An 18,432-nucleotide genomic window follows, 5' to 3' on the forward strand; every position below is an offset into this window, starting at 1 on the left:
TTTTTGCTGTCTTAGTCTACGTAAATGTTTACATAGACTAAGACGTGCCAAAATAAGGAATGAAAATGGCGGCGGCCATAGGCCCCGCCTTTTGCATACGTGCGTTGTTGTTTTTTAAGTCAGCCATGATAGGCTATGTAAACATTTACGTAGCCTATCATGGTGCTTTTTTAAAATCTAGCCGTGATAGGCTACGTAAATCTTTATGTAGCCTGTCATGTCTTTTTGTTTTTGTTTTAACCTGGAAATGGTGGCGGCGGCAGCCAGTCGGAAGACTGGCCGCCGCCACTGAACCGCCGAACCGCCACCTGAGCCGCCGCCGCCAGGAAGATCCGCCCAAGGTAAGTCCTGTCCCGGGGGGGGGGGCATTCCGCCACCGATTTCGGGGGGCCGAATGCGCTGGCATTCCGCCTCCCCGAGATCCATGGCGGAACTTTCGTACATCCCTAGAGAGAGCTGGACCATAAGGAAGGCTGAGTGAAGGAAGATAGATGCTTTGGAACTGTGGTGCTAGAGGAAAATTCTGAGAGTGCCTTGGACTGCAAGAAAATCTAACCAGTCCATCCTCCAGGAAATCAAGCCAGACTGCTCCCTTGAGGGAATGATATTAAAGGCAAAACTGAAGTACTTTGGCCACATCATGAGAAGACAGGATACCCAGGAGAAGATGCAGATGCTAGGGAGAGTGGAAGGCAAAGGGAAAAGGGGCCGACAAAGGGCAAGGTGGATGGATGATATTCTGGAGGTGACGGACACGACCTTGGGGGAGCTGGGGGTGGTGACGGCTGACAGGAAGCTCTGTCGTGGGCTGGTCCATGAAGTCACGAAGAGTCGGAAGTGACTGACCGAATAAACAACAATACTATTATTTATATTTATTTATTAATATTGATGGTGAAGTATGTTCACTGATGAGTTAGGTATGATACAAAACCTGTGTGAAATCATGACTATTAATGCTTGTATTATTACAAATTACTTCTTTTATTTTATTTCAAAGATGTATATGTTGGCTTTCTAGACAGTATCCATCCAAAGAGGCATACATCCAAACAATACTGCCTAATACATTACAAAAATCAATCAAACTAAAACATTGTAACATTGAAACAGCAGCAGCTGAAACATTGCAGAGCACCGCATACTAAAAGCTGCTTGAAATAAAGCCTTCAGTGTCTGACTAAAAGCCAGCTATGTAGCAGCTACATGCCATAAGCAGTTTATCTCCTAACATCCTTTATTCTGTTGAATTTGCATTATATTAATACATTTGTGAAAATAAAGTGTATGTAAAATAAAATAGGGCAGGCTTAAACTAAAGATTCTAAGGAACAGGCAACCTAAATCCAACATCCTGCTCCAGATTGCCAGGTTGGACCTGGTTTTCCCATTAATTCCCCCATTGCAGCTGCAGACATTTGCAGTTTTGCTTTATATGGGGAAGGGGGAGCTACAGGCCCTCACAAAAACTAGGGCGGGGTCAGGGCAGGGGCAGCATCTCTCTGTGCAGGGGATAGATTTTTAAAAGTGAAATGAATTCCGGGGGTTGTGACCTGTCAAATGTATCGCTTCCTTCCTTCTAGTGTTCAAATGCTTACGCCTCAGGTCTTTCTGGGGTCTTCTTTTCACTACACTTTTGAGAGACGTCTACGAAACAAAATGAGAACCAGATTGGAATGTGGTATCGGAGACAGATACTTGTATTATAGTTCTATGAATTCTTTACCCGCCACTCCTCCCCTGATCTGCAGCCAAATTTGAACTTCCCAAGCCAAGAGTAAATGTGTGTCTTTCACAAGTGATATAAGAATTGTTTGGGTGGAGGGAGGGACGGGGGGGGGGTGGAGTTAGACCTAAGAGTTCTGACTTCCATCCTTTCTTTCTGCTCGACAACACATCCCTTCTGAACCTGAACACAGAACCTAAGAGTCAAGTTACCACCCCTTCAGCCCCATTTCTCACCACCATATCCCAAAGACTGTTATTCCAAGGGCTACCAGCAGAGGACAAAGTTGAAGGGTGGGGCCTTTGGGACCTAAGCCACGTGTTCGTGGAATAATCGGGGGGGCAGGCAATCCTGTGTCCACAATCGCATCGTCACTATTGCTATGATCATCATCATCATCATCATCATCATCACCATCACCATCATAATCTGGATCCAGAGTGATACTGCTGAGGCTGGTTTCCCAGTAGGTGCCAGGTGTCACACTGCCTCTTCCAGGCACTGGAGAAGTACTGCTGATGCCATTTTCAACATCAGGATTAGTGAAATGGGTGGTGTGATGGTCGCCACCCTCACCATAAGATCCATTGGCAGGAGCTGATATGTTGCCATACTGTGCTTGGGGTGTTGTTTCCTTCGCATTGCAATAGTTCCTAGTGCAACACGAGCCCCACTGGCTGGCAATTGTTATGGGGCCAAAGGACTGGCTCTGGGGCACAGCACAGGCTGGGCGTTGGCAAGTCCTGATGTACATGGGGATGGAGAGGAGTCCTGTGGGGGTGGAGGAAAAGAGGCATGAAATCATGTTAGGAGGCACAGGCCGGGTGTAGGCCCACTTCTCCCAGAATGCAATGCAACACCAAAGAGTCTGATGTGTGAACATCTCTAGGCCCTCAAGGGGCAAATCAGGAAGAAACTGTGACATGAGGGGGGAAAGACACCCATGAGTACAGCATGAAGACTGAAGCCCAAACCACATGCCCCCCCCAATCACATCTAACGCAGGATACATGGGTAGGCGTGATTTATTTGATTATTTATTTAGAAAGCCTGTCTAGTATCCCACTTTTCAATTTAAGAAAATTCTCAAAGCAGCTTAACCAACTAAAATCACAACAATGACCATGGTTAAGATGCCAATCCATGTCAAGATATACAAAAAAATAAATAAAATGGAGTTAAATAGTGGAAGATCACGTAAGATAGGAAGAGCCATAGTAAAAGTATAAACAAAGCGTCAGTTCAGTGGAAACACAGACAAATAATATTGTTCTGACCTAGTGCCTGAAACCTAGGACTCTTCCACCACCAGGGCACCACCACAGAGAAGGCCCTTGTTCCTGGGACCCTCTCCCCTCTACTTGAATTACAAGGTGGGGTAATTCAAGGGGGCCCCAGCTCCTTACTTTTGTGACAGCCCTATTAGCTTCTGTGTTTGTAGAAGGCCATTGGGTGGGTTAATATAGCTAAAATTAGGCAAGGTCAGGAGTTGGGCTTGCGGATTTCTTCACACAGCATGTAGTCAAACTATGGAATTCTCTACCACAAGACATAGTGATGGCAACCAGTTTAGATAGCCTCAAAAGGGGGTTAGACAAATTCCTTGAGGACAAGGCTATCAATGGTTACTAGTCCTGATGGCTGTCTACTAACTCCAGTATCAGAGGCAGTATGCCTATGTACACCAGTTGCTGGGGAACATGGGTTGGAGGGTGCTGGTGCACTCATGTCCTTCTTGTGGGTTTCCCGTGGGCAGCTGATTGGCCACTGTGAGAGCAGAATGCTGGACTAGATGGACCCTTGGCCTACTCCAGCATGGCTCTTCTTATGTTCTTATAGAGCCCCTCTACCTTTCCCCCCATAAGTCAAGTGTTGCACCTTCCTAACTCCCAAAGGAAGAGGCAGGTACCCAGAGAAGGTGTGTTTTGGTGTTGCCACTGGCACTAGCCAACAGGCCTCCTGCTCTGCCAGCTTTTCCACAGTTCAAACAGACAATCTGGAAACATACCGAACTCCCCCCTCCCCCGAGATCCTTCCAGGAGAGAAAGGGTATGCTTTCAATCTCCCTCCCTACCCCATGGCTCTAAAAACATCCCATCTCTCTTGACCAGGGGTGGGCAACCTGTGACCATCCAGATGTTTTGGCCCACACTTCCATAATCTCTGAGCAGCATCACCATTGGTGAGGGATGAAGAAAGTTGTAGGATAAAACATCTGGAGGGCCACAAGTTGCCCACCCTTGGTCTCAACCCTAAATAGTTTTCTGGCAAAATTCCTTTATGTGATAGGCAAAGATCCAACATCTTGAACACTGTGCACTTTATTTACTGATCACATTCCTATACTGCCCCACAGCTGAAGCTTCCTGGGAGAAGCTGTCTTTCTATCTGTTGTGTAACTCTTAAGGCATGTGAGCCCTGGCAGAAAAAAAGGTGACAAAATGCCTGAGAACACACAGAAGGCATTTACCTGGTTCGCACATCTTAACAACTCCATGGTTTGTTAAATGAAGTGGGAGCGAGGGAGCGGGCGGGCTGGATCCCAGTCACCCACCTACTGAGCTGAACAACCTAATGACACTCCATCCCTGGGCTGTTGTCTATGCTGCCCGAACCTGGAACTGGAGGTTGCCGTGGGAGGAACAATCCAGACATGTAACCCAAGAACCAACTATGGGTTACAAGTCTAGGCTGTTCCATTCAGAATAACCTACAGTTCTGGGTTCGGACGTCACAACTACCCAGGGGACAAAGCATTCCTGGGTTGTTTTGCTCAGTGGGAGTGGGTAGGTGGTTAGGAGGCAGCGTGCTCCCTTGTTTCTGCTTGTTCATGGCTATCCTGGGTTTGTTCAAACTCTGGGTAGCCATGATGTGAAAATGAGGCCGTTGTCAGATGATGAGAGACAAATGAAAACAAAATAAAAAACAAAAGTGCAACTAAGGACCAATTCACATGTTACATGTCTTAGATTTTATTTTAGGTGTGTACATTAACAAATGTACTGCATAAATGAAACAAAGTGGGTATCACACAGGTCTGAGCATCAGAGAGCCAGTATTGGCTGCCACTCCCTGTTGATCGCGTGCACAGTCACAAACATGGCTTTGCAGTTGCATGATACACAGAATGGCCCCCAAGGGGGTTCTCTGGAATTCCTTTATGTCTTTCCATATCCCAGCCTCCATATTATTTCTGACTGCTTGCAACATCCCCCGCAGCATCACTAGCAAAAAACGGGGGGCTCGAGAAAACGTTTCCCCAAAAGACCAGGCACCAAGGACTGGCTTTTGAGCTTCCCTGATTGACGTTGGAATCCAGACTCACCTACTGTGATCGTGGCTTCGCTTTGGTAGCACCGGTTGTAACCCTGGCTGCACCTCACTCTTTCCAAGAAGGGTTCAGAGAGGTCAAGGTTGAGGCCGGAATAGCAATGGTTGGAGCCGCTTGCTTCCAGTGCTGGAAGGATCAATCCAAACAAATAAAAAAGGGCTTGCACCACATTTCTTGCCTCCCTCCCGTGACCAGCTGATCTGGCGTTCGATTGCAGGGGATTGGCCCCTTTATAGGATTGTCCCTGCCCCATTTTTTATGCCAAGGCTCCTCAGGGCTGGCTCAAGACATTTTTCTTCCTGAGAGGTGGACGACAAAATGGCGCTGCTCCCCATCCCATGTAAGGAAGCTGCCAAGACTGGTAGCTGAATCTGGCAACACTGGCAAAGAAGCAGTCTCTCCCACTACACCCAAGGACAGCAGGTGAGGTTATGGTGTGCAAGGTGGGCTGCATGGCACACAGAGGTCTGTGCTCCACCACCTCACCACCACTGCCCACCCTATAGCATCTGCTGCCTGAGGCAGCTGTCTCACTCTTCCTAATGCAGGGTAGGCAGCATGTGGCCCTCCAGATGTGTTGGCCTACAACTCCCATCAGTCCTAGGCAGCATAGCCAACAGTGAGGAATTGTGGGAGTTGTAGGCCAAAACTTCTGGAGAACCACAAGGGCCCACCCCATCATTAATGGTACTTATGGCCCTGAGGCTCCTGTCTGAAAGGGCTGCCTGGCATGCGGAAATCTCATCATTGCCCGAATCTCCATGCCAGGAAGGGCTGTACCAGATGAATCTTGGCTTATCATGCAAGCTCTTAAAGGTTGGGGAGTCCTGCCAGTGGGGCTGGGTGTGTGTGGGAGGTAATATTTGGCAACCCATTCCAACCCCACAAGTGAAAATTATGTATTCTCACTTTCCCATCTGGAGGACTGTTTTTTGTTTACCTTTGCCCTCTTCAGGGGTCTTGGGGGCAGTTTCACCTGTCATGTCCACGTTGCAAAGGTCATGGGAACAATAGCTTTCGTTGGACTGGATGGCAAAGTTCTGATCACCCGTGGTGGCAATTCCATCTCTGTGATTAAGGTCCTTGCGGGCACAATCTCTATGGCTCACAAGCACAGCAGTTCCATCTGAAGCAGGAGAAAATATATTTAAAAAGAGATGAGTGCAGTGGCAGGGTGTTTCAAAGGCCTTACCTAGAAAAATTTTGCTGGGATGGGGGTCTAAGGTTGATTTTTTTTAAAAAAAATACTGCTTTGTCACAGGTTCATCAGTGGGGTCATATGTAGCTTTGGGGGTGGCTTCCAGCAACATGGCTTGTCGGGGAGGGATTTAATTAGTGATGAGAGCATGTGTGGTGTGTAGGTCTGAGCCAAAAGCTCTCCACAAAGCATCTGGGTGTTGGGGAAAAAACTTTATGGTTCCTTGAAACTGTTACCCCTGAAGCTCTCATCTTCTGCTGGTGATGCACCACCTGGCAGCTGGCAGCCACCATTTCCCCACAGACAGACATGTTGCAGTCCTGACAAAAGTTGCAACCCTGCCACACCTGACATTATTTTTATTTTTTTTAAAATGCAGTACAAGGGATGCTTTCAGCATCATGTTTAGTTTGCCCGTGGATAAGCAGAGTGTCGTGGAAAACTTGCAGGGAGGCCACACCAGAGAAGAAGCTAGACAAGACCTGTATTGTTTCTCTTCAAAAAGAACAGAACAGAAACAGAAAACTCATGGCTCCTCCCATTCACAACTAAGTGCGGTGCCCCCTAAACCATATAATGACACTATGTACCCTGAGACAAGGGACCCGCCAGTGGCATAGTGGAGGCAGGGCTCACAGGGTCGAAGCCCTGGGACTTTTTGACTAGCAGGTCAATGATGCCATCTGCTGCCCATCTCAGACTTTGCTGATCCTTCTGAGCTTAGTTGGAGGGGATAATGGCTCTTCCCAACAATATATCATTGTGAGCTATCCCTGTTGTAATACAAAATATTTTGGGAGGGCTTGGGCTTGAATGGGCAATTAAGACCCATTGCCTTCACGACATGCCTTTACGAAGGAGATAAATCGTTGTTAGAACTGCTTTGAGTTAGGAATGAATCTGAGTGTGTGGAGGTGCCTGGAAGCTCAGATTCGGAATCAGAATGGGAACAGCAAGAACAGAGGGAGGTACCTTTAGGGATGTACGAAACCCCTACCTGGCTCCACGCAAGGCAATCCGCGGTGGGGGGGAGGTGCTCCGTCCCTCCCCCCGGAATCCTTGACAGGGGGGAGGCGCTCTGTCCCTTCCTGCGTAATCCTGCCCAGCTGGCTCCACTCCGCGGCCAAGCCGCGGAGCCGCCGGCTGGCTCCGGCCGCTCGCAGCCAGACATCCAGCCGCTGGGCAGCCCTGCAGGGAAGCAAATGGCGGTTGTCGTAGCCGCTGCCATTTGCATCCCTGTATTGATCCATGATAGGCTATGTAAATATTTACGTAGCCTATCACGGCAGGGGGGAAAAAACCCAGCATATGCAAATGGCGGTAGCCTCCGCCATTTGAGTACGTTGGGGTTTCCCCCCTGCCCCTGCCGTGATAGGCTACATAAATACTTACGTAGCCTATCATGAGCTCCGCAGGGATGCAAATGGCATCCCTGAGTTAGCCGTGAGAGGCTATGTAAGTATTTACATAGCCTATCACGGCTATTGAGAGGAGGAAGCAAATGGCGGCCGCAGGACGGCCGCCATTCGCAAAGCAGTGTGGACGGGAGCAGGTAAGTGCTCCATTTCACGCGCCTTTTGTGGGGTGGGGCGGCGGGGACTTTGTCTCGTGTGCCTTTTGTGAGTTGGGGGGGCGGGGGCTTCATTCCACAACAGATTTTGGGGGGCCGAATGCACTGGCATTCGGCCTCACCGAGATCCATCACGGAATTCTCTTACATCCCTAGGTACCTTCCTTGGTTTGCTCTTATACAGCGAGACTTTCTTCCCAAGACCTTGACACACAGGTGGCCTGGCCTGAATGGCTCCCCTGTTCCTCCACCATAAGAACTCAAGTTTTGGAGGAGGAGGAGGAGGGGTGTGACTTGAGAGTCACTAGGGTCCGTTGCAGAGTGAAGCAGGAAAAATTAAGGGCAGGGCTCAGACACTCTGCCAGGTTGGCCAGTCATGGAAGCCAATATAGGAGGGAGGCACCTTATGGGAGGGGTATCCCTGCGAAGCAAGTCTGGACGTGGAGTTCATGCCTGGACTGCTGGCAACTTATCTGACTTCCACTTCATATCCTCTATGAGATTCACAGACGTGCGGATTAGCTGTTTCATTGCAGTCTGAGAGTTTCCTAGAATCTGCATTTGTAAAGAAGCTAGCCCTTAACTAATAAAATAGTGTTAGCCTGAAGCCTTGATTCCTGGGGTGTGTTGATTGCGAAGGATGTAGTAGGAACAACAGTTTGTTGACTGTGAGATAAAATGTTTATTTTTGTTGCTGAAGAGATGTACTCCCGGAAAACAGCAGAAGAGAAGACCACTGTTTGGGAACCACTGTCCCTCTTTTCCCCTTTCTCCTGCAGTCTCAATCTCCCCAGCTGAAGTCCAACACTGCCCTTTGTCAGGTCATTATACTAGGACTATCAGCTGATCCTAATAAATTGGGCATTACGCTATGTATTGCTGCTCTTTGGTGTGGGTCTGAGTGTATACACACACACCCCCACACACACACCCAACACAGTTGCCTGCATTTTTAGACTCTCCTGGGGGAGAGGGGTGTAGATATGGAGACTATCATAAATAGCACTCAAAATGTACCATTACAGCACTGGAAACTGCAACTATAGAAACACAATCTAGAAGGTCCAGAATTCATTAAACAATTGAGAAGATGGAATGACAGGGTTCAAAATATGGCGCCATTCCCAACAGAGTGAGATGTGAAGGTACCCATTCCAAACTAACCATATTTATAACCTGGCAGAGAGTCACAGTGATACATAGTGCTTGCTAAACCAGGCACACATGGCAGGGGCGGCTCTCTCTGCTTAAAGCAACCTTCCCCAACATGGCGCCCTCCAGATGTGTTGGACTACAACTTACATCATCCCCAGCCAGCATGGCAAATGGTGAGGGATGATGGGACTTATAGTCCAACAACATCTGGGGACCCAGGTTTGGGAAAGGCTGGCTTACTATTATGTCTGAATTCTGAATACCAAGTGATTTCAAAAAGTTGATGATAGTGTAAGTAAAATAAAAAAAAACTGTGGGGAACATTTGTACTAAACTTCTACAAACTGCAATTAAATAAAATGAATTTTTTTGTTTGTTTTAAACTCTGAATTTCAAATGCATATAAAATGTCATTTTGGACCTCACGTAATTCCAATGGGAATGTCAATGGCTGTATGTAATGCACCATTCTTCTCATGCCATTGGTGTTTGGAATGTGATTTTTTTTTTCCTCTGCATAGTTTATTGCAAAGTAGGGATGTTGGAGAAATCCTCCACGGACCCCAGTGAAGCCGGATTCTATTGAATCCGGCCCCCTGAAGTACGTGGAGGATCAGATCTTCTACCTTTTCTTTGAGCACGAAGTCCTCGCCTGCGGATCCTCCCTGCTGCCAGCTCCAAAGACCCAGTGATACGGCTGCCATGGCCGTATCGCCGGACTGCAGACGCAAATGGCATCTGCTACGCCATTTGCGTCCCTGCTCTCTAACCTGATAGGCTACATAAATCTTTTTGTAGCCTATCATGGTAAAGTGCAGGGACACAAATGGCGTCCGCTACACTGGACGCCATTTGTGGATGCAGACCGGCCACGGCCGGAAGTCCAGCAGCGGCCAGAAGTCTGGCAACGGCCGGCCCCAACCGGCAGCTCTTCGGACTCACCACAGAGGGGAGGATTCCGGGGGGAGGACCAGATTGGGGAGGATTCCGGGGGGAGGACCAGATTGGGGAGGATTCTGGGGGGAGGACCAGATTGCCTCCCTCCCCTGCAGACCCCCCAGCAGGCCCAGGTAAGTGGGGTTCATACACCCCTATTGCAAAGTGGAATCTGATCTTTCAAAATATGGCAGCCCTGTTGGGTCCTGTTGGGTCCATCTGGCACAATAGTTGCTTACCTGTGCTGAGTTCAAGTTGCACCTGAATGCAGGCATTCTCATCAGCGGAGCAGGTGATATTGCTTCTACCTGTGTCTAAACCAAACCTCTTCTTTCCCTCAGAACTGTAATGCACAATAGAAGTGGAGCGTTGACACTTCAAGGCAGAAATCCCTGAAGCAAAACACAAAAATGGGGTGAGGTGAGGGAGATAAGATCCTGGAGATGCTATTGGGATGTCCTTCTCCCTGTTAGCCATGAGGACTAGAAACTCATTTTTCCCCCTTCAAAATGAAAGCGGAAATTAAAAAGAGTCAGGATTCTGCCCCAGATATCAAAGCTGTATATGCATGTGTAACATGTTCATGGAATACACATTTAGCCTTGCATCTTCTCAGTTGCAATCTATTACACGCACTTTCTTCTTTCCAGAGCTGAGCAGCAAAAACAAATACATGTTATCTGCAGCAGTGTAGTGGAGGAGCAAAGCAGGGAGTGCAGCTCTGGGATGTCATGTTTTTCAGGGCAGGACAGGAGCAATGATGTCATTTGCCAAAGCATGAGACTAATTGACCGACCCTCCTTGCTCTGGCAAATGAATAAGGTGATAATAATGAGGCTTTCGGAGCAATGATGTCATTTGCCAAAGCATGAGACTAATTGACCGACCCTCCTTGCTCTGGCAAATGAATAAAGTGATAATAATGAGGCTTTCAGGTTTTACTATGGTTTGTGACTGATTAGCATAAAGGAAGTCATAGGAAAATAATCAAGAAGAGACCAGATACTTTCCCCCTTTTCTTTGATGGAGGTCCTACTTCAGGTTAGCAGTTTAAATGGCAATACTTCTTTACCGGATCGTTTGAATGTTTAATTAAAAGCTAATGGCTTGACTACCTCAAGTCTCATGTATAGGTCTACTCTAAATGGAACTAAGTCTGGAACCAATCCATTGTGCTTGACAAGTTAAACCTCTACAGCAAGGAGTAAGCACCACCACTGAGTTCCATGGAGCTTACTTCCAGGAAACAATGTATATAGGACAATCCTATATGTACCTACTCAGAAGTAAGTCATATTGGGCTCAATGGGACTTTCTCCCTGGCAAGTGAGTAGAGGATTGCAGCCTTAATTATGATAAGCTATTTGGATTTTGGATTATGATGGTGTTTTTCACCAGAGTGTTAGCTCTTTTGAGTATAAATAACAGAAAAGCCGGACATTCTCTCTCTCTCTCTCTCTCTCTCTCTCAGGGGGCATAATCATGGATTCCCCTTGGGGTTGGAGCTATGACAGTGATTGTGAGGCGCTCCTGTGCTTCAAAATTTACCATGCCACTGGATATCTGCAGGTGTTCAGCTTTCGGAACAGCCTTTGACTTCACTGCAGCCAGACACCACCGCTCCCAGCCGTAACCTGGAAAAGCCTAGCGGCAGTCGGCTCTAAGTAACGACACGCCACGAGTTCAACATCTTGTATTGCAAGAACAAAGCTAAAGAAAAGCTACTGATGGGAGAGCAACAGGAGATACAAGTGGGGACCTGTAACAAGATGTTGGAGTAACCCACAACACCAATGCTCCTCGTCGTGCTGTTTCTGGGCTGTCAGACAAGGGGAAGGACTCAGAAAAGGGGAAGTCTGGAACCAATCCATCAGACCTTTTCCCTTTCTCACCCTCCTGAAACCTCCCCCACACCTCATGTTTTAGGGTATCAGATTTTCTTTTTAAATATTCTTCCTCTTTTAATTTATAAGCTAATAAACTTCTGTGTACCTGGAGTCTCCCTCGAGTATGCAGAAGCTGCTATCTTATGTCTGGGTGGGTCTGTTTCATTTCCTAACTGATTGGCACAGGATCACCCAAGTTCTATCTTAGAAAGGACAAATAGGTCCCACAACAAAATGTTTCAATATATTCTGAGCCCCCTAACAGGAGTGCTCCTTTCCTGGGTGCCTGTCAACCAGATATGTCCTTCTGTGAGACGTTTTTAGGGCTCAAGCAACCGAATTCACTGTCTCCCTTCCTTTCTGATTTTCTTTTCTATCTCACCGTCAACCTCATCATTATCATCATCAGCTACATTTCTTAGTTGCCCTATAACCAGTGTAGTCCACTGAGCATCCTTAGTCCTCAGTGGGCTGTTATTTTCTGGGGGGAGGTTGCCCCTCCCTCTTAAAAAATGTGTTGCACTTCTGCATACACAGGACGCACCTAAGCATGATTATACTAGTGCTGTGTGCCAAAACCCCACCTGCCCTTTTGCAACCTCTTTGTTTCCCTACAAAGGAGGCAGTCATTTTTCTGCCTCTTTCATTGGGATGTTGAGAGAGCCTCCAAGAAAGCTTTGCGCCTTGGAGAGCTCCTATAGAGTTCTGATCGGTTCTGGCTGAAACCCAGAGCAGATTCACTGCCCCATTGACATTGGAGCCACCAGCCTCCACTGGTTAAATGGCCTTTTAATAACAACAAAGCAAAACCAAAAATGCCTGGCTCAGCTTTCAAGCAGGTGGCAGCACACAGGAACCCCCCAGTCACCTCCTTACAGAAGGGTACGCACTGAAGCCCTGCACCCTGAGAAATTTCTCCAAAATTCTGACACCTTCCCACAATTTTTGGGTGCCTTTTCTTTTTGCCCCTCCCCACAACACATGGTCAAAAATAAATAGATTGAAAAATTCAGCACAATGCTAGATTATACTGCTCTCTTGTTCCTCAGGGGCCCCATTTTGGCTCCAGTCCTGTTGGCACTCAACTACCTGAGTTTGCTATTAGAGGGAATTACAAGGATAATAATTGGTACCTGAGATAAGAAAGATCGTTAGCAGGAATCCTGGCACTACAACTGTAGTGGCCTTCCATCTCAATGTGGCACTTTCCATGGTCTGAAGCTAAGTGCCTCTACAAGCCAAGAACCAACCTTTCATGGAGCAGTGGAGGAAAAGGAGGTGAAGTTCAGAACCTCCGGTATTCTACTACTTGGTAGCAAACATACTAGCACATGTTGGGCAATGACTGACTTCCTGAGATAAATGACCCAATAGTTCTCCTGAAAGGTAGGATTAAGTAATTGCTACAAGATGAGCTAATAACATAAGAAAAGCCAAGCTAGATCAGACCAAGGGTCCATCTAGTCCAGCATTCTGTTCACACAGTGGCCGACCAGCTGCCTGTGGGAAACTCCGAAGTAAGACATGAGTCCTATAGGCTATAGCACCCTCCTGTTTGTGTTCCCCAGCAACTGGTCTTCATGGACTTACTGCCTCATACTGGAGGTAGCATATAGGGATGGACGAAAGTCCCTTACCTGATCCCGCAGCTTGCTTCGTGGTGGGGGGGAGGCGCTCCGTTCCTCCCCCCGAAATTCTGGGCGGGGGGGAGGCGCAAATAGCGTTGCCCTTATTTTCGCCGTAGTCTACGTAAATGTTTACGTAGACTACACGTGCCCAAATAAGGAATGCAAATGGCGGCGCCCATGGGCGCCGCCATTTGCCTAGGCGCTTTCCCCCCCCCCCCAAAGTCAGCCGTGATAGGCTACGTAAGGATTTACGTAGCCTATCACGGTGTTTTTTGAAAATCTAGCCGTGATAGGCTACGTAAATCTTTACGTAGCCTATCATGTTTGTTGTTGTTGTTGTTTTACTGGGAAATGGCGGCAGCGGCAGCCGGTCGAACCGCTGCCGAACCGCCGCCGGGAGCCACCAGCGCCAGGGACATTCGACAAAGGTAAGTCCCATCCTGGGGCAGGGGGAGTGGACCGTTTCTCCACCAATTTCGGGGGGCCGAATGCATTGGCATTCGGCCTCCCGGAGATTCTTGGAGAAATTCTCCGACATCCCTAGTATCATATAGCCATGAGGACTAGTAGTCATTGATAGCTGTATCCTCCAGGAATAGGCCCAGTCCCCTTTTGATATATTCAAATCTATGTAGCCTTTCTTTCTTTCTTTCTTTCTTTCTTTCTTTCTTTCTTTCTTTCTTTCTTTCTTTCTTCCTCCCCCATCCCTTTTCTTCCTTTTATTTTGTTGAAACCTTACATTAAATAAAAAAAATACAGGATGAGGGTTAACAAAACAGAGTGTCAGCTCCTGAACCCAGTTTGCTTCATTTAAGTTTTGGCTCCCGAAACAGGAACTGAAGTTGTTGCGAAACTGTGGCTGCATCACCCAAAGGATGTTTCAGCACGCACATACCCACCATCCTGGGCTGCTGTCAACACACGCCATTGCGGCTTTTTTATGCTGTGATCTGTACGCACTTGTGTCTAAAGTACATACAGATGGTGAACCCTGATTAATGCTTTGCGTGCTGTGATGCTATAGCATATCACTTGCAAAACAAAAGGAGCCCTGGGAAAGCTAGGTATGGTTTTCCCGTGGACACCCATGATCTTAGAACAGAAAATCAGCAACGGACATTATACAAGCCACAAGTGTCCCTCACACCTCTGCTGCTGCTACTGTATGACCAGGGTCTGCTAAACTGGTAGCTTTAGAAGCCGACTGAGGACAATGTCAAAGAGCTGAGTCTGAGGACTCATGCTCAAGTCGTGAATCCATTCCCCCCGACCCCGCCAACAATAAAACCCTCTAGCATGGGCATCCACTGGAATCTTTTAAGGGGGGGGGGCAAAGTTGCAGAGTGGTTTGAAGCTGTTGTAATTTGTGTGTACAGCGTGTGTCACTACAACACACGCTGTGCACTTTCCTTGTGCTTAGTCTTAACGTCACATTCTATGAGATTTAGATGCTTACATAGAAGGTCCTGGGAGAGGAACAGCACTAAAGCAGAAGAACGTTATATTCAAGAAGCATCGTGAACTCCAGCAAAACTTCACTTGGAATAAGGGATAAAAAAAACAACACCTAGGGACAAGACCACCCCCCCCAGCCCAAATGCACAAACACAATACAGCTATCTTAGGAATATCATATCGTATATTTACAGCATCACTGCCCTTATCATAACATCGACAACGTCACGTGACACATCTTAGAATGAGTTCCTTCATCTTGGAAACGTTGGTGAACTCTTTCTAGAACAGTCTTCTTCAACCTGGTGCTCTCCATCTATTTTGGTCTGCAACCCCAGCATTCTGGACCATTGGCCATGCTGGCTGGGGATGATTGGAGTTGCAGTCCAAAACATCTGAAGGGCACCAGGTTGGGGAAGGCAGCTCTAGACAGTAGCAGTGGAGTCTGTGGGGAGTGCCTTTCGCAGTGGAAGAACAAATCAGTATGCTTGATCAGGTTTTAGGATTCTAGAGGAGTCTGGACTATGCACTTTATTTTTCACATTGTTATCAGCCACTTCTTACATCAGCCAACATTAGAACTTTTGCAGGGCTTGAATTTTGAACTACAGCAATGTTCTTTTGGAATTGCGTATTTTTCCTTGAACTGTACATTTTGCATATGGTTGCACATTTTTAAACAGTCCCGATAGCATCATGGCCCAGATCTCCATGCCAGGAAGGGCTGTACCAGCAGAATCTTGGCTTGTCATGCAAGCTCTTAAAGGTAGGGGAGCCCTGCCAGGGAAAACCACAAACAGTAATATTTGGCAACCTATTCCAATCTCACAAGTGAGAATCATGTATTCTCACTTCCCCATCCAGAGGACTCTTTCTTTCTTTCTTTCTTTCTTTCTTTCTTTCTTTCTTTCTTTCTTTCTTTCTTTCTTTCTTCCTTCCTTCCTTCCTTCCTTCCTTCCTTCCTTCCTTCCTTCCTTCCTTCCTTCCTTCTTCTTTCTTTCTTTCTTTCTTTCTTTCTTTCTTTCTTTCTTTCACCTTTGCCCTCTTCAGCGGTGTTGGGGGCAGTTTCACTTGTTGTTTCCGCATTGCAGAGGTTGTGGAGACAACAGTTTATATTGAACCAGAAGGCAAAGTGCTGACCACGAGCACTGATGGATCCTCCACTATTATCAAGGTCCTTGCGGCACAACCTGTATAGTTCACAAGCACAGCAGTTCCATCTGAAGCAGGAGAAAATATTTTTTTTAAATAGATCAGTGCAGTGGCAGGGTGTTGCCTTACCTGGACAAATTTTGCTGGGTTTAAGGGTTTAAGGGTGATTTTTAAAACAAAACAAAACACTGTTTTGTTGTAGGAAATCAAAAGAGCAAGGGCAAGAGCGGGAGATGCTAAAAAGGACATGGAATGGCCTTTGAGATTTTGGGGATTATCTTCAAAAATACTAGAAAGAGATAAACATTTTCCATAGAAAACAACTCAGAATCAAAATACTTACTAATGGAGTGGTTTTAGGGAACAACTCCTATGAACCCAAACACAGCAGTTTCTAGGGATCATCTCCAAATACACAAAGAAATTGGAATGCAATAAACAGAAGGTAAGTGCAGTCTTACATAATGTTCTATAAGCATCAGTTTCAAAAGGCCTAGACATGTGGGGCTTTTTTATCTCCCAAAACTGGCTGGGATTATTTCCAGGCTTACACACACAAAAACGCATACATGACCTGGCATCTTCCCCTCTCAACTGGCCTGGACTTCCAAATGGCCATAGGAATACGTTAGAATGATACCAGAAGCCCCACAGGAAATAGAAGGAGCCCCCAAACTGCTCATGAGTAAGAGAGGCAGTACCCCAAACATTTTATTTATTTGTTTGTTTGTTTATTTATTTGATTAATTTCTTAATCGCCCATCTGGCAGGTCACCCAGCCACTCTGGGCGAGGTACAACAATACAGACAGTTTTAAAATAATAATTGTTGTTGTTGTTCAGTCGTTCAGTCTTGTCCGACTCTTCATGACCCCATGGGCCATAGCACACCAGGCCTTCCTGTCCTGTGCACTCTCCCGGAGCATGCTCAAGTTCATATTCATCGCATCGGTGATGCTATCTAGCCATCTCATCCTCTGCCGTCCCCTTCTCTTTTTGCCTTCAGTCTTTCCCAGCATCAGGGTCTTTTCCAGAGAGTTTTCTCTTCGCAAAAAACAATAATATTCTACATTAAAAATCATATTTCTAAAAATACCCTAACCCCAAATGCCTGCCTGAACAACCACATTTTCAGTGCGTGGAGGAAGCTCATTAAAGTGGGGGCATGGCGGAGTTCCCTAGGTAGGGAGTTCCACAGAGTGGGGGCCACCACAGAGAAGGCCCTCTCCCTCATCCTCACCAGCCTAGCTGTCCTGGCTGATGGGACAGAGAGAAGGCCTTCCGAGGCTGATCTTGTTAAGTGGCCTGTCTGGTGTTGTTGGAGACGCTCCTTAAGACAGGCTGGGCTGGAACCATATAGGGTTTTAAAGGTCAAAGCCAACACCTTGAATTTGGCCCAGAAAAAAACTGGTAACACCTTGATACTACTGATGTGACGCATCAGCATGGCCATAATATACAGTACAGGTGTCATTCTGAATTGGCACAGGAATGCATTCGGCTGAAACAAGAAGCCCCACAGAAAGGAACAGCATCCTCCAAACTGCTCACAGATGGCAGCACTGGCACTCCAAGAATGCCAAGGGTCTCTGTTTGATGCCTGCTCCATGGGAATGGACCCTTCTTGCGCATGGCCACAATATTCAGACGTCCTCCGAATGACCATAGAAATGCATCAGAATGAGAAGAGCAGCCCCATAGGAAGGTGCAGGACCCCCCAAACTGCTCACAGGTGATAGACTAGTACCCAAAAAAACATTCCAGGAGCCCAGATGTGATGCACACTCCACAGGAATTTTTATTCAAAGTTGTTTGCTAGGGAAAATAAATGTTTTAGGTATTTTGGATTTGAAGATGAGCCCTAAAAACTTCCAATGATTTCCTATGGCCATTTGGAATGAATCAATGCATTTCAATGGCCATTCAGTGTCATTCTTTTTAGTATGTCCGGGCAAGAATGCCCAGAACCATCTTGACTATACAATGGTCTAGAGTAGGGAGGAGGGGAGCAATTACTGGGAAATCTCTAGTAAATCTCCAGAAGTTGTTATAAACTACTACAAGCTGTCTTCTTGCCCCCCTTTCAGCTGAGGGTGAAACACATCATTATTGGAAGCAAAGCTTAAGAAACCCTGAATTGCAACATCAGCAAAAGGGCAAAAAAAAAAAAAAAAATCTTTGAGAAATGTGAAGCAAGAGTGATAGGATGGATTCCTAAGATCATTTTAGATTTCTTTTTCTGTTCCTCTTGGGGTGGGGTGGGGGGATGGTTTTAACAATTGGTTGCTGTTTTTATTGTTTTTACTGCCTCATCGTTTTGTTTTAAATTAATATTGGCAGATTAGATAGATAGATAGATAGATAGATAGATAGATAGATGATAGATGATAAATGGA

General features: G+C 46.7%; 1 protein-coding gene across 2 annotated transcripts; it reads right to left on the minus strand.

Annotated features, from left to right (window-relative positions):
* Positions 1-960: 960 nt before the first annotated feature.
* On the minus strand, positions 961-13,086 carry LOC146337737 (ly6/PLAUR domain-containing protein 5-like). 2 transcript variants are annotated; one of them, XM_084814352.1, is made up of 6 exons: positions 12,936-13,086; positions 10,156-10,308; positions 5,998-6,183; positions 5,052-5,183; positions 2,303-2,497; positions 961-1,647 (listed from the first exon to the last, which is right to left on the minus strand). In XM_084814352.1, the coding sequence occupies exons 1-6, from the start codon at positions 13,012-13,014 to the stop codon at positions 1,595-1,597; spliced, it is 798 nt and encodes a 265-aa protein (XP_084670478.1). In that variant the 5' UTR covers positions 13,015-13,086; the 3' UTR covers positions 961-1,594. The 2 variants fall into 2 exon arrangements, with proteins under 2 accessions (XP_084670478.1, XP_084670477.1); XM_084814351.1 differs by having other exon boundaries at positions 961-2,497.
* Between the last annotated feature and the right edge of the window lie 5,346 nt (positions 13,087-18,432).

Source organism: Heloderma suspectum, chromosome 10 (assembly GCF_057233095.1).
Source record: "Heloderma suspectum isolate Gila_16-S chromosome 10, 16-S_ref, whole genome shotgun sequence".
NCBI classification, from domain to species: Eukaryota; Metazoa; Chordata; class Lepidosauria; order Squamata; family Helodermatidae; genus Heloderma; species Heloderma suspectum.